The sequence below is a fragment of the Diplotaxodon limnothrissa genome, linkage group LG16 (genome assembly GCF_057381915.1).
Source record: "Diplotaxodon limnothrissa isolate DT_005_m linkage group LG16, D_limnothrissa_male_GT1.1, whole genome shotgun sequence".
NCBI lineage: Eukaryota > Metazoa > Chordata > Actinopteri > Cichliformes > Cichlidae > Diplotaxodon > Diplotaxodon limnothrissa.
The window spans coordinates 14,135,913-14,150,831 of NC_140611.1; the positions used below are offsets into that span (position 1 = coordinate 14,135,913).

Here is a 14,919-nt window from a genome sequence, read left to right on the forward strand (position 1 = left end):
ACAGTTTCCAAACTTACTCAATATCTTATCCAACTTTGAGTTGGGATTTAAAAATAGTATTTTTTATCTTATCTTAATGAATCAAATTGTTTTATGCAGGTATCAGGTATCAATAGCAACTTTTTTAAAGAACTAAACTTGTATAATACTACCCTCACAATGAATTAGTCCCCTCATCTAGTGTTGCTTGAATGACAGAATGATGTCATGTAACACTAACAAATTCACTATTATTAGATACATAATGACAAGTGAGCCGAGTCTGGCCCTTTGGCAAATATACGTGATTGATTTTTAGTTTTCTGTTAACACAGAAACTTAACACAAATCCATTGAAGATTCCGATGAAAATCTAAATATTTAATTCCAATACACAGGACCTTATAATGTATTGATGCTACTTTGAAATAAAATGTAATTGATTTGTTATATTTACACCTGCCTTATTCAAACCATAAACTCCTAAGAGGCAGTTTGCTTTGAAGTTTTGGTTTATAGTTTTGATTTTGATTTCTCTCTGTGTTTTTTAATAGCTATAAGTAGTAGAGACACAATTTGTAACAATCTATTAACCACCATATATTATGAAACACTAAAAGGGTAAAGCGTAGACTGAAATAAATAGCTTTTTCTTTCTCAAATCCATAGAAAAACATGTTCTCAGCTTAAACGTTAAAGAAATCCTTTAGGTTAAGGCAGATAAAGGGCTTTCGTTAATGACATCAATGTTTAGTACTGAAAATGTATCCTTTCGTGAGACTATCATGGTCTCACGAAAGGATACTCATTTCTATAAATTAGCCACTTACAAATGACAGGGCCATACAGTGTGGTTTGAAAGGCTAAAAAAGGGACTATTGTCTGTTTCACTGTATTGTAACTCCAAAAAATGCTCATTGTATTGAGTTCCCTATGGAAAAATCCATTCTAAAGTCTTCTAGGGGATCCAGTCACATGGACATGTAACAAATGTCCTGCACTCTATAGGCCTCTATACCATGTTGATGAGTCAGGGCTTTACACAATGGGAGCCAGAGATTCTTTGGGTTCAGCCAGGTATAAAAGTAACAGTTAAAACAGGACCATCATCAGTGTACCACTCACACAGTTTCACGAAGTAGTAACACACTGTGAAGCAACTAACTGGGACCATGGGCAGGGTATGCGTATTCACCTCATTAACTGCTGTCATCATTGGCTGAATTTTGTATTATTTTGAGCGTGGTTGTTGACGTGTGTCTGCTGAATCTAACTCCAAACCAATGTATCCCTGTTTTTCAGATCATCTTCTACGAGGACAGGAACTTCCAGGGTCGCTCCTATGAGTGCATGAGCGACTGCTCTGACATGTCCAACTACCTGAGCAGGTGTCACTCCTGCAGGGTGGAGAGCGGCTGCTTCATGGTCTATGACCGCCCCAACTTCATGGGAAACCAGTATTTCATGAGGAGGGGCGAGTACGCTGACTACATGAGCATGATGGGCATGAGGGACTGCATCAGGTCTTGCCGTATGATCCCCATGGTAGGAAAGCTGTGCTGTGGATATCATTTTCCTCCAGATATTCTAGAAGGGTTTTCTGATTCTTTGTTGTGAACTGTTTCCCCTACAGCACAGAGGCCAGTTCAGGATGAGGATCTATGAGAGGGAGAACTTCGGTGGTCAGATGTACGAGCTGATGGACGACTGCGACAGCATCATGGACCGCTACCGCATGTCCGACTGCATGTCCTGCAACGTGATGGATGGCCACTGGCTGATGTACGAGCAGCCCCACTACAGAGGCAGGATGATGTACCTGAGGCCCGGAGAGTACAGGAGCTTCAGGGACATGGGAATGAGCGGGATGAGGTTCATGAGCATGAGGCGCATCATGGACATGTAAAAAAAATATATATATAGAATGAACAAATAAATAAAACTTTTGACTAAATGTTTGTGTGTTACATTGATTATTATTAATTTTACCATTCTTGTATCATGTCACTAAAGCCATCCGATGATTTTAGTACAGAATAACTACATCTTTGGCATCAGCACTGACACAACTGGATGGACAACCAGGTATAACAGATGGGCTCAACTTAATTAGGTGTTGCATAAAAGAAATCACAACCACGTTTCTGAAAAACTTGGCGTCCTGTGCAAAATGCAGATAAAAACAGAAAACAGTTATTTATATATAAGAGAAGGCCATAATATATTCACAGTACTGTAGAATACAATAAATTGAGAAAATTAATAATTTTCAGAAAACCTTTGGCTCTTTTTAAATTCAATTCAAATAAGTGATACTAAAATACAAATAACTGGAGGAACATTTTTGCAACCAGTAATGTTAATTGGCAACAGGTCGGTAACACGACCATGGGCATAAATGGAGCAACTTATAGAGACAGAGTTTCTCAAAAGTAAAAATGTCTGCTAAAACTGCATCTACACATTGTAGAATACGTTCGGAATGAATGTTAAAAGCAAAACTTTCAATATTTCATCATCTACGGTACATGGAGAATTCCAAAAATATGGATAAATCGATTTCTGCAAGGGACAAGACAGTAGCTGCAAAGGACCCCATTCATTCTTTATAACACTAATTTTCACTCCACCTGAACCATAAATTCTGCTGTACACATATGAAGCAGCTTCACTCTTGATAGGATTTCTACTATGTTAGAATTCTGCCTTACTGCTGTTATTTCGGAAATGAGGGTTTCTACAGGCAAAAGCATGTCACTCATAGTAGCCAACTTTCACAAGGAGAAAGTAGAATGTAAAACTCTTCAAACTGGCACCTAGTCACTGGTTCTGATATGTGGTTCAAAACCAAAACCAGGAGAGTGGAGTAGCAGGTTCAGGGGGCAGTGTTAGTGGAGGTTGAAGGGCAGCTGTAACTCAGATTTTCATCATGTTTCTCCTATATTAGTAGCTGCCAAGACCTGGAGGACAGAGGAGGGAACAGAGAGCAGATAGAGCGCATGGGCCAGCAGCTGAGCTTGAGAGAGGGAACTGAAAAGCATCCCAGTGTCACTGTTGCTCAAAAAACACTGTGTAAATAAAATGTTCACTGACCAAATTGTGCAAAGTTGGAGCAGGCAGAGGTGCACCTGCAAGAGCTGGACCGGGCCAAGGCCCAGACCAAAGTCTTGGAGAATCTTCTCACTTGGTCTTGCTCTTCGCCAGCATCATCACCGCTCCTCCAAGCTTTCCTTGAGGTCTTCCAGTGAATGGTGGATGCGTGTCGTTGGCCCCCAGAAGAGTGTACCCTGCAGCTGTTCCCACTGCTGCCCAGGGATGCCCAGGCAGTGGTGTTTTTAACCCAGTCCAGTTTATTATCTCTGTGTGGACTGAGGTATTTATAGTCTTCCACAATGACCACATCAACCCCTTGGATAGAAACAGGGGTCACAGATTTCCTGGTCCTCCTGAAACCCACAATCAATGCTTTGGTCTTTGTCACATTGAGCTGCAGATGAGTCTGCTCACACCAGGAGTCCACCACAGACTTTGATCAGTCTCCTCACCCTTAGTGATGCATCCAAACACCACAGCATCATCAGAAAACTTGGCAGAAGAAGATGTCAGGTATCTGTGCAGTGGCTGAAGTCTGTAGTGTAGAGTGTGAACAGGAAAGAGGAGAGGACAGTCCCATGTGAAGCTCCTGTGTTGCTGATCACCTTGTAAGGCACACAATGTTGAAGTCGTTCTGCCAGGTAATCAACAATTAAGGACACAAGAGAAGAATCCACCTACATCGCTGTCACTTATCACCCAGGACAGTCGGACTGATGGAGTTGAATGCACTGGACAAGTTGAGAAACATGACCCTCACAGTGCTGACGGGCTAGTCCAGATAGGTTTGGATATGATTGAGAAGGTAGATTATGGCGTCCTCAGCTCTGAGGCTGCGGTAAGAAAATTGAAGGGGTTCCAGATGTGGTCTGACGTTGGAGTTGGTCAAGGATGAGTCTTTCTAGGGTCCTAAGGACATGGGAAGTCTGTGCCACGGGTCTGCGATACTGGGGGCCACCAGGACATGGTGTTTTGATACAGGAACGAGGCCTGACATCTTCCACAGCACGGGGACCCTCTGAAGACGAAGACTCATCATGAGTCGTGAGAAGTTTATGAAAGACTCCACAAAGGTAGGGGGCACATGCCTTGAGGACACAGGGACTCAACCTGAGTGGAGTCTTCTCATTAGTCTCAAATCTAAGCTGGTTGCTGGAGTGATAGGTGGGGGAGGGGTGTCAAGAATTTCACAGGAGGCTGTGGTGCAATGTGGAGAGAGACGGAGAGTTTGGTGTGGCTGGGTAAATTTACATGGGTAAATTCCCTGGGCAAATAATATGGCCTGATTCCAACGGCACACAGTTCAATGTCCGTCTCAACGTCTCCCTCCTCCTCTTAATAACAATACTACTACTACTACTACTACTAATAATAATAATAATAATAATAATATTAATAATAATAATAATAATACATTTTAATTAAAAGCTCCTTTCAAGACACCCAAGGACACTTAACAATAGAATAAAACACATACAACAATGATAAAATGAAGAACAATAAAAGCAAAAAAGGACAAGATAAAATAAACAAACAACAGGTTTACAGTGAATATGCAGAACAGATGGGTTTGGAGTTGAGATTTAAACTGGGGGAGAGAACCAGTGTTTCTTATATCTGGGGGTAGAGAGTTCAGAGCTGAGGCTGAGACAGAAAGAAGACACAACAAGTTGGATAGAAGAAAAGGTCGAAGTGAGCAGGCAGAAGAGGTCGTGCTTAACAGGTTAGAAAGTTAAGGAGGAGCAAGGTTATGAAGGGCCTTGAAGGTGAGCAGAAGAAGCTTGTATATTATCAGGGTGTCATGATGCGGCTGTGTGGAGGCAGGAAAGGACCCAATCGCAGACTACACAGAGATGAGAAAGTGAACTCAAAAGGCAGCTTTATTGCTGACACAAGGGGAAAACGGTACAAAACTAAACTGGGAAAATATAAACTAAACACATGGAGAGACACAGAAGGAAATACACAGCCATGGATGAGGGAGATGCTGACATAAATACACAGAAGGATAACGAGGAAATGAGAACACAGAGGGAACGCAGCTGATACGAATTAACAAGACACCACAGGGGAACTACACCGAATGCAGAAACATGAGACATCCACAATGAAACAGGAAACGGGAATGGAAGAGCGGCAGACCAGAGGGAGCAAGGGAACACAAGGGAGAGAGAGTGCATACATGACGGGCTGGGGAAACATAGATAAACATGACGGAGTGAAACACAAGGAGGGGAAAACAGGGCACAAGAACATACCTAAGTACAAAACACAAACACACCGAAGGAGACACAGGGGGCAAAGACACGAGGAGAAATCCAGTAAACAAAACTAAACAGCCTGCATACACTTTTGACTAACAAGGTGGACTCAAACCATAATACAAAATGACAAAACACAAGAAAACTCAAAACGCTGGGTCAAATGACCCAGGATTGTGACACAGAGAGCCGGTGACGTTCCTGGAGAACAGGGGTGATGTGAAGGTAGGAGGTGGTTCTGGTAATAATGCGGGCAGCAGAGTTTTGAACCAGTTGAAGCTTATGGAGGGATTTTTGGGGAAGACCATGCAAGAGAGAAGTACAATAGTCAATGTGGGAGGTAACGAGACTATAAACAAGAATGGATGCAAACTGGGTGGAAAGAGAAGAACATAATCTGTTAATGTTGCGCAGATGTAAATAGGCAGAAAGGGTGAGACTACTGATGTGAGATTTATAGGATAGTGAACTGTCTAGGATGACACCAAGGCTCTTAACCTGAGGTGAAGGGAAAACTGTGGAGTTATAAATAGTGAGTGAGAAATGATTCGTCTGACCTTCACCTCTGCATCCAAGGTGTGTTTTCCTCCAGATTTCAGCCGGTATGTCCGTGGGTCTGGCTCACAAGCCACCAGGATCTGAGCAATTAGCTGATCTCTGAAGTAAATACTGCGTGTGGTGTGTTGCTGCTGCACCACTGTCCCATTCCTGAAATAAAGTAACAGTTCAGTTGCAAAAAGAGCAATAAAAACTCTCACAATCCACATGTTTGAGAGAAAACTATATAAGCAAACTAACACTCTAAATAATAATAAAAGATGAGGAAAAACAAAAAAGTAAGAAAAGGTTAAAGTATGGAGAAAAAGCAGGAACAATTGAAACAGGCGGCTGATGCATTAGTTCACCTGATGCAAGATGTTAGCGGGGGTTGAGGCGCCTGGGAAGGGATCTCAAAATGTCATTGTAGGTGGCAGACAGTTGGTGTTTTAAGCCACCTCTCTGTTGAAAGATGGCTGTTCACAGTGAACATACTCTTTCACTCGCTTTCAAACCGTCTGTCTTCTCTGTCCAGAATGTGAACATTAGCAGCCCCTTATCCATTAGATGTGGATGTACAGCTGAGTCTTGTCATGTTGAGGTGGACCGTCCATTTATGGAGCTGTTGTTTTTGTCCAATAAAGAGATCTGAGCACTCGTCGCTGCACAGATGGTTGGATGTCTCCTGCCTCAGACAGGCAGTGGGGGTGAATGGTGGGGTGTGGTTGGTGGCTCACCGCTGCAGGGGAGGGATGGAGAAGTGGGTTCAGAGGGCAGCGGAAGGGGAGTCTCTTCGTCACGCCTCATGGTATTTGTCTAGTCTTGTCTTCCCTGTTTAGTAGCCTGCTTGGACCTGGTGGAGAGGGGAGTTGAGCTGGGTCCAGAGATGCTCCCGATGAAAGGAGCGCTGTGAAAATGAAAGAGAAAAGCAAATCTTGTTCTTCATCAGCTCCTGTGCATGCTGATTCTCGTCTTGCTACACTGGGAATTGGGAATCATTAACCATGTGAAACACTGCTCAAGCCTTTTAATTCAGCTGTTTTTTTCTTTTGTTTTATCAGAGATGGGCAGTAACGCGTTACTGTAATCTGATTACGTTTTTCAAGTAACGAGTAAAGTAAGGGATTACTATTGCAAAAAAAGGTAATTAGATTACTGTTACTTTCACGCTGCATTACTGCGATTTTTTTGCGACAGTGTCTCATGACAATGATGTAAGCGAGTGCAATGTTCGTGGCAACAGCTGTGTGCAGATCAAGAATGGATAATATAACGAGTGCGGGCAGTACTGACCTTACTTTGAGTTTGATTCCGTAAAAAGTGACAAAAACATTAACGTCCGCTGCTCACTGCATTGGAAGAAAACTTCTTTTTACAGCGAAAAAACACCTAAACTTCCAAGCAAGCACCGATACGCTGCCACGGGAATGTGAAACTGCCAGATCCTTCCACTGACCGCTACGACACACCTTCACCAAGGCAAACCTCCACCTGCCCCACTCCTGCTGTACAGGTGAAAACAGAGCAACAGGACCGCTGAGTCTTTGATTTGATTTATTTTCTGCTGTGTTTCACTTGCATCTATTTGAGAGAGTGAGTGTAAACACAAAAAACTATTTTATTTTATACACTGGTATATGCAGAAAATAGGTTTAAATGTTCAACAGATTTCTTCCAGTCAGAGAGTGTTGCATATAATTTAATGTTTGCTTCATGCATAAAGTTAAAAGATTAAAACTAATAAAACTAGTTTCAAAAAGAGACTTTTTCATTTGATTACATTTATATGATTGGATATATATGATTTATATATATTTATTTATATTTATATTTATATTTATATATATGATTTATTATGCAGAAAAAATAGAATTGGGCTGAAAGATCCATCGCTTTATTCAGGTTGTAAATCATGTTTTTAAAAAGTAACTAAGTAACTAATTACTTTTGAAAATAAGTAATCAGTAAAGTAACAGGATTACTTTGGGGGGGAAGTAATCAGTAATTAGTTACTGATTACTTTTTTCAAGTAACTTGACCAAGACTGTGTTTTATTTATTTATTTTAAATGTGTAGGCTTGTATTTCTGAGCTCACAAACAACTGTTGTTTTCAGAGATACGTGGTCTTCACAGGAGGGTCACTACAAACGTACGGCTTATAGAACAAGCAGACAATTTTTGTCTGCTTGCCTTTTAGTCACCACACACCACTGCATTGCATACTATATGCAAAAAGTGAAGTTGACTTTACAGTACACAAATAAATTTATTTTGTGGTCTTCCTTGTGGTTCCTACACCCTGTTGTTGTCTTTTATGTCATGGTCTGGGGTATGTGGCTGGAGTTTTCCATCAGGCTCGTGAGCCTACCTGGGATCCGCCCCTGGGCAGGGCCACCTCCTCCTCCAGTTCCTCACACCTGCAGCTGATTGCAGGCAATCAAGCCAGATTAATTTAAGCCTCAAGCTGACGTCCATTCACCGCCTGTTTGTCATCAATCCATGTTTGTAGCTGGCTCTCATGTTTCAAGCTCTCTTTGTGATTTACCTTGTTAACTATACTTTCTTGTGGCACAGTTCCTGGATTCACCTTGTCTCAAACCTCTGGCTCAAGTTCTGCTCTCAGACTCAGGATACCAAGCCACCATTTTGGAAATCACTCTGTGCTTCACCTGCCTGCCCTCCTGCCACCACACTCTATCAGGAACCTCCGGATCTCAGGTCAGCCTTTTCACAATACTCAGCTCACCCCGGATTCACGTCACCCTCCTCATCACTCTTTTTCTCCTCCTGTAAGTAAGAATAGTTACATAATATACTTACCAATTTCAGAGCTCCACTCAGCTACTTCCCTAACTCTGTCCTCTCTCTCCCTCAGTGTGAATGCTTACTGCCCTATTCCAGTCTACATCTCAGGCCCATTTCCCCTCACTAGATGCACGTCCCCGTAGCCACATTACCCAGGCCACGCCACATCAAATTCTGCGTTTCACTATTTTTGTCCTTGCCAAGCTTTCAAGTCCAAGGTTAACCAATAAATATATTGTAAAACCACCTGCTGTCTCTGTTCTGGGTTTCTGCACCTAAGTCCAGTTTTGGTACTGACCACTTGGCCCTGTGACATTTTACCTGTTACGTTCTAGATCATAAAAATGTAACAGACTAGACAGACTCCTTAAAAGCCATCCTTCCAAAATTTCATCTACACATCAAATTTGCAATCAGAGGAAAAACACTGGATAAGACACTCAAATAGAAAACTGCCTCATTTAGGTTTCTATGAAGCATTTTGAGAAAATGCTAAATAACAACCAGTCTGTTTACCATTGTTTTTAAGGCAGTGAATGGCCCAAAAATACAAAGTTCATCAACCTAAAAACGAAATGTTTCCAGTGTAAAAATACCACAATAATAAATATTAAAGGGGGAAACATAAGCTATATGTACAGACAACAAGAGCAACTCAGAGAGCGGAAACACCTGGGTGATAAGAAACAGTTAAAACTAATCAAAGACAATGAGATGAGGTAAGTAAAACTAAAAGCATAAGAGATAAGGACTCAACAAATTAAAACAGGAAGTAGCTAAGGGAACACTGATACACTTGGAACACAGATGAACACTCGATGACAGCTAATCAGATCAATAAATTAAAGGCTCAAGATAATATGCAAGAACATAAAAATCAAGTGAAACAATAAACAATTTAGGATTTAAATAACACACCAAATGATGAAGGAAGTCCAAAAAGCAGTTTTAAAAACTGTCCCATGTCACTTACCACTGTCATTATGAAGTCCCACCTCATCCATAGGAGTATATCTATAGAGTAGAGAGGTTTACAGAAGATGGACCCATGCATCTCATCTTGAGCAGCAGGTGATCTATGAGAGAATCACTGATTATGTGAAAAACAACCTGCATAAGAAGCTGCTGTAGTCTTTTAAATGCTGCTTCCTCCAGAGTGCGTTATCATCGCTACATGGTTTGGTGGCAGAAGAGAAAGCCCTTCAGAGGATTATGAATTCGAATAAGTTGACATTAGTTGACATTAGTGCAAAACAGTAAATATTCATCTCATTCTGTCTTGAAATCATCACAAATTCGGTTTCAAGATCATCAAGAATCCTGGTAATCCTCTGGTTCTTGGCTATTATATGTTAAAACTGCTCTGATATCAACTGGTCAAAATGAAAAGTCACTGATGGAGTACTTGCTGTCAGTTAATGTCTTTACAACCTACTTTTCCTCCAGGAGATGGTGCCGTTCAGTTCTGTGTGCTCCTTTGTCACCTTTGCAACTTCGGTAGGGTCCAGGTATCTCATCTTGCTACCAGTAGTGACACTGACTCTAGCCTTATACAAGACTGGGGGGGGAAAATCCAATTAACCTGATTAACAATTCACTAAGCTCTGCCCCAGACTCATTTGTGACTGTAGCAGGATTGCAGGCCCATTCAGAAGACTCACCTCAGTGAAAGCTCTTCTCACTTGGGACACAGCTGCTGAACATGCATTCACCACCCCTAAGGGAGATTCACTTCTGTCCCTGTCCTTGTCTAGCCAGAGTCATGGTCCTGGGTTTTATATGTAGAAGTTGTCCTTTGTGGACCTTTGAATTTCTGCTTATAATTCTAATGTTCTATTTGCTTCTTAGATTATTGTTTAGACTTATTATTACGCCCCTAGCCTCATTATCTTGTGCATATATTCTCTTAGTCCCCCCTTTTCCTTTGTCATGTCATCCCTCTTGGTTGTGTGCTCCCATGTTCCATGATTCCTCCTAGATTACTAGTTATTGAATTCCTGGATTCAGCTCTACCATTGTTTTATATTTTTATGTCTTTTAAAGACTTAAACTTCAAAGTTGTTTTTGAGTTTGCAATTTGTCTCCCGAGTCCTGCATTTGGGTCGTCATCCTGCTTGCCATGCATCTGCTTCATGACAGCCCCTGTGCCTGCTTGTCTCCCTGTCTCTCCCCTGCAGAATGCAAGTATGATATTATAAATCACTGGCTGTCAAGTTGCCCTTGTAAGTGAGGAGAACCTGGCTGGAGGAGTGCCAAACACAACAAGAATTTTGCAATGGTCCATATTTTCTGTAAAGTTGAATTTCAAGACATTGCACAGACTCTAGAAATGCCTTGTCCCAACACTTATTCTATAACCCAAGCACATGAAAGCACATGTTTTCTCCCAGCTTCCTGAATAGTTGGTATATTCACCAAGGAAATTGAGGCAGTGATCCATTGTTGGATGGACCTGACCTTTGAGGTGGACCCACTAACTGTCTTTTTGTACCAAGTACAGTGGGCACACACCAGCATATTCATCTCTCAACTAGGTATCCGAATAATCTTTCACTAGAGAATTTTCTTGTGGCCCTCTCTTCTGCATGTGTCTCTGCCAGTGTTATTTGTGTCCCAAATGCAGCCTCTTACTTGCCTCCTGTTGGTCTGTTTATACTGTTATCCACCCCTAATATCCTTGGTCACACTTTGCTCTAGATTTTCCCTCTGGTCTAACACACTTCAATGGGAACACATTCATTCTCACCATTATGGAGTATTTTTCTAAGGCAGACCACTTTGTGCATCTTCCTGAATTTCCCACATACCAGCAAACAATAGAAATTATGGCTCATTGTGTTTTCAGATTACACAACATACCATTGGATGTAATTTCTGATCAAGCCCCTAATTCACCTCCCAGGTATAGAGAGACTTCAACACCACACTGGGAGCTAAAGTGAGTTCATCATCGGGCTTTCACTCTCAATACTCTAAAATATACACATAACACTATGACCTGCTATGCTACTGGTTTGTACCTATTTTGGGTTTTTGCAGCCCTGGAGGATGAGATCATTGTCTCCTCTAGAACACCACCTGTGGTGTTGCAGTTCTACCAAGACAGCTAGCCTCTGGCTGGAAATGTATGCCAGACTCAAGCCCAGACTTCAAACGAGGTCAGAAAGGATGGTACATTGTCCTCTTTTTCTTCATATTAGAGCATTTTTATGACCCAGAAGGAACAGCAACTAGAAAATGAACTTGAACTTGGAGACCTTTCAGATACTATGTTGATATGATCCTGTCAAGTTTATCCAAAAAGCATTTTTTTTTCAGTTCTCTATTGAATTTTAAGTAAAGAAATCTCCAGTGTAGCAGAAAATAATCTAAATTAATATTATAAATTCATGCAGTTTTGCTATTATAATGACCTTGTATGATAACATGATATGAAAATAAAGTTCAAATTCGCCCATAAAAAATTATTCTAACAAAAAAAAAACATAAGACATGACAGTTTTATAGCATTTAATAGAGATCAAATGTGTTTTCTGATTTAAACAAACGTGGCAGTTTCTTGTACATAAGCTGTTATAAGTGAGGGATAAAACAGCTTCAGTTTTTACAGAATGAAGGCAAAATTGTACACGGCTTCTTTAGTTATGGTAAGGGTATAACAAACATTAAGCCATAGGTAAAAAATCTCTCCTTTATTTTGGAGAAAGCCAAAACTGACTTTTTGGGGGTAAAGTTTGTGGTGTTTTCTTTGTGCCCTTGGCTAAGACTGGGAGAATAATTTAATAAAAAGAAACATCACACATTGTACAGTTAGAGTTAGTGTTAAGGTGGGGTCATCACCTACCCAAAGGTCAAACGATCAAAAACATCAAACAAACACTCTGTAATTAACACTAATCTCACAGTTACATGATATCATACTTGCATTTGTCTAACACAGTCAATATTTTGTTGATGTATTCTTCCTCCTCTTTATCCGTTTGAGGATTTATAACCAAAATACAATATAAACAATTTCTGATGGAGTACGATGTAGTTGTATGTAAATGTATCAGCAACTAATTTAAAATGTCTTGTTGCTACAGTCAATTTATTTTTCATATTCTACAGTGGAAACAAGCATATTCACCGTGAAAAACAATTCAAACACCCAGTTTTGACAGTTTATGTGTGACACGGGTCATAAACACAATTCTTAACAATTACATGGGCCAACCTATTCACATTTCACAAGCACGGTTGAAAATGCATTCTGTAAAAAGAGAAAAGGCCTTTCTAAAGACTGCTGGTGCCCAGTGTCTATAAAAAAAATGGACCTAACCTTTGCTTTCTGTGGGCCTCACTAGCAAGTTGCTGAGTAATGGGTTCTCTGGTGTAGGGGAGGGGTTTCTTTACGTTTGGTCAGGTATAAAAGAAAAGGGTTAAACCAGGTAGAGAACAGGACAGAACAGGAGTAACTACTCACTTGCAGGCAACATGAGCAACACTGGCATGAACATGAGGGGCAAGGTACAGATTTCTTTCTTTTTTAATCAACAGTGATTACTGCTTCCAAATAACTGCTGCTTTTTAAAGAAGGATTTTATTTTGCTGTTTTTCAGATCATCTTCTACGAGGACAGGAACTTCCAGGGTCGCTCCTATGAGTGCATGAGCGACTGCTCTGACATGACCTCCTACCTGAGCAGGTGTCACTCCTGCAGGGTGGAGAGCGGCTGCTTCATGGTCTATGACCGCCCCAACTACATGGGAAACCAGTATTTCATGAGGAGGGGCGAGTACGCTGACTACATGAGCATGATGGGCATGTCAGACTGCATCAGGTCTTGCCGTATGATCCACATGGTAGGAAAGCTGTGCTGTGGATATAATTTTCCTCCAGATAGGCTTGAATTATATATTCAAATTCTTTGTTGTGAACTGTTTCCCCTACAGCACAGAGGCCAGTTCAGGATGAGGATCTATGAGAGGGAGAACTTCGGTGGTCAGATGTACGAGCTGATGGACGACTGCGACAACATCATGGACCGCTACCGCATGTCCGACTGCATGTCCTGCAACGTGATGGATGGCCACTGGCTGATGTACGAGCAGCCCCACTACAGAGGCAGGATGATGTACCTGAGGCCCGGAGAGTACAGGAGCTTCAGGGAGATGGGAATGAGCGGGATGAGGTTCATGAGCATGAGGCGCATCATGGACTCCTGTTACTAAATGTTCACTGTCCAATGCCACTAAATAAAATAATTTTACAGTACTTTGACCTTTGTCGAGATTATTAATTAACTCATCATGAAAAAAATGATACATTGTTGTGATACATATATATACTGAAAATATTTGAAGTTTTATCATTTTATCTGCAACAAACACAATAGCAAGCAAATATTGATTCTAAATTGTATTCAGCTGATGATACCTGATAATATAAAGTGTGATCTTGAATAGAATACCAATTAGCATTTTCAAAAACTGAAAGATAAAATCAAAATAAGGGAATTTTCAAACAATTGTCAAAGTAACATGTTTTCTGTTTATGTCATGTGTAAGTGTCATCTGACTGACACTAACTTGGTCATAAAAACATCTGATGATGCTAATCTATGTTAAATTTTTTAGCTTAAAATTTGGTTTTATGCATCATTAATAGTTTAAGTTTCTTTTATTCTTATTTTCTTATTTTTAATCACTAAATGAATTCTGAAACTATCTGTCCAGTATTTAGCTACAAGCTACAAGTGCTTAAAAATTGCTTGAGGATACGGTTGAAGTGACTCAGACCTACACCCTATAATGAAGTTGTAAATACTGTGACATGTTGTATATTTATTAATAAAAAATTTGTTGCCATCATATACATGTATTGGGGTTTGTTTGTTTTTTCGTTTTAAAGGTGATGTGTCTAATATAAACAATCCCAGAAATTATTCAGTTTTTAACAATGACTCTGTTTGCATCAGGAACAATACAGACAGTGAGTCATTATTTACTGTGTTTGGATAATTGGTCATTGTGGTTTTACTCCTGAAGTTAAAAACAAGACACTTAAAAAAAATCAGACATTTATTTAGATTGTTGTACTGTGAAAGTTAATTCTAACATGTTGCATATTAAGAAAATACTGATTGTGCCATCTGTTTCCACTTGTATTATTATTTTTATTTATTATTTGGTGCAAGAAAAGACAATGGTTGCCATAAGCTCAATTCATAAATAAAGAGCCAAAAGGTTCTAAAAGGCTAAA

The 14,919-nt window shown here is 40.4% G+C and overlaps 2 protein-coding genes across 3 annotated transcripts; both read left to right on the forward strand.

Annotated features, from left to right (window-relative positions):
* The first annotated feature begins 1,138 nt into the window (after positions 1–1,138).
* LOC146615859 (gamma-crystallin M3-like) lies at positions 1,139–1,885 on the forward strand. Of its 2 annotated transcripts, none has more exons than XM_085374824.1 (3): positions 1,139–1,168; positions 1,261–1,524; positions 1,613–1,885. In XM_085374824.1, the coding sequence occupies exons 1-3, from the start codon at positions 1,163–1,165 to the stop codon at positions 1,883–1,885; spliced, it is 543 nt and encodes a 180-aa protein (XP_085230950.1). In that variant the 5' UTR covers positions 1,139–1,162. The 2 variants fall into 2 exon arrangements, with proteins under 2 accessions (XP_085230950.1, XP_085230949.1); XM_085374823.1 differs by having other exon boundaries at positions 1,152–1,160; positions 1,282–1,524.
* Positions 1,886–13,125: 11,240 nt separating this feature from the next.
* Positions 13,126–13,889, forward strand: LOC146615860 (gamma-crystallin M3-like). Its single transcript, XM_085374649.1, has 3 exons — positions 13,126–13,185; positions 13,278–13,520; positions 13,611–13,889. The coding sequence occupies exons 1-3, from the start codon at positions 13,153–13,155 to the stop codon at positions 13,887–13,889; spliced, it is 555 nt and encodes a 184-aa protein (XP_085230775.1). The 5' UTR covers positions 13,126–13,152.
* Positions 13,890–14,919: the final 1,030 nt, after the last annotated feature.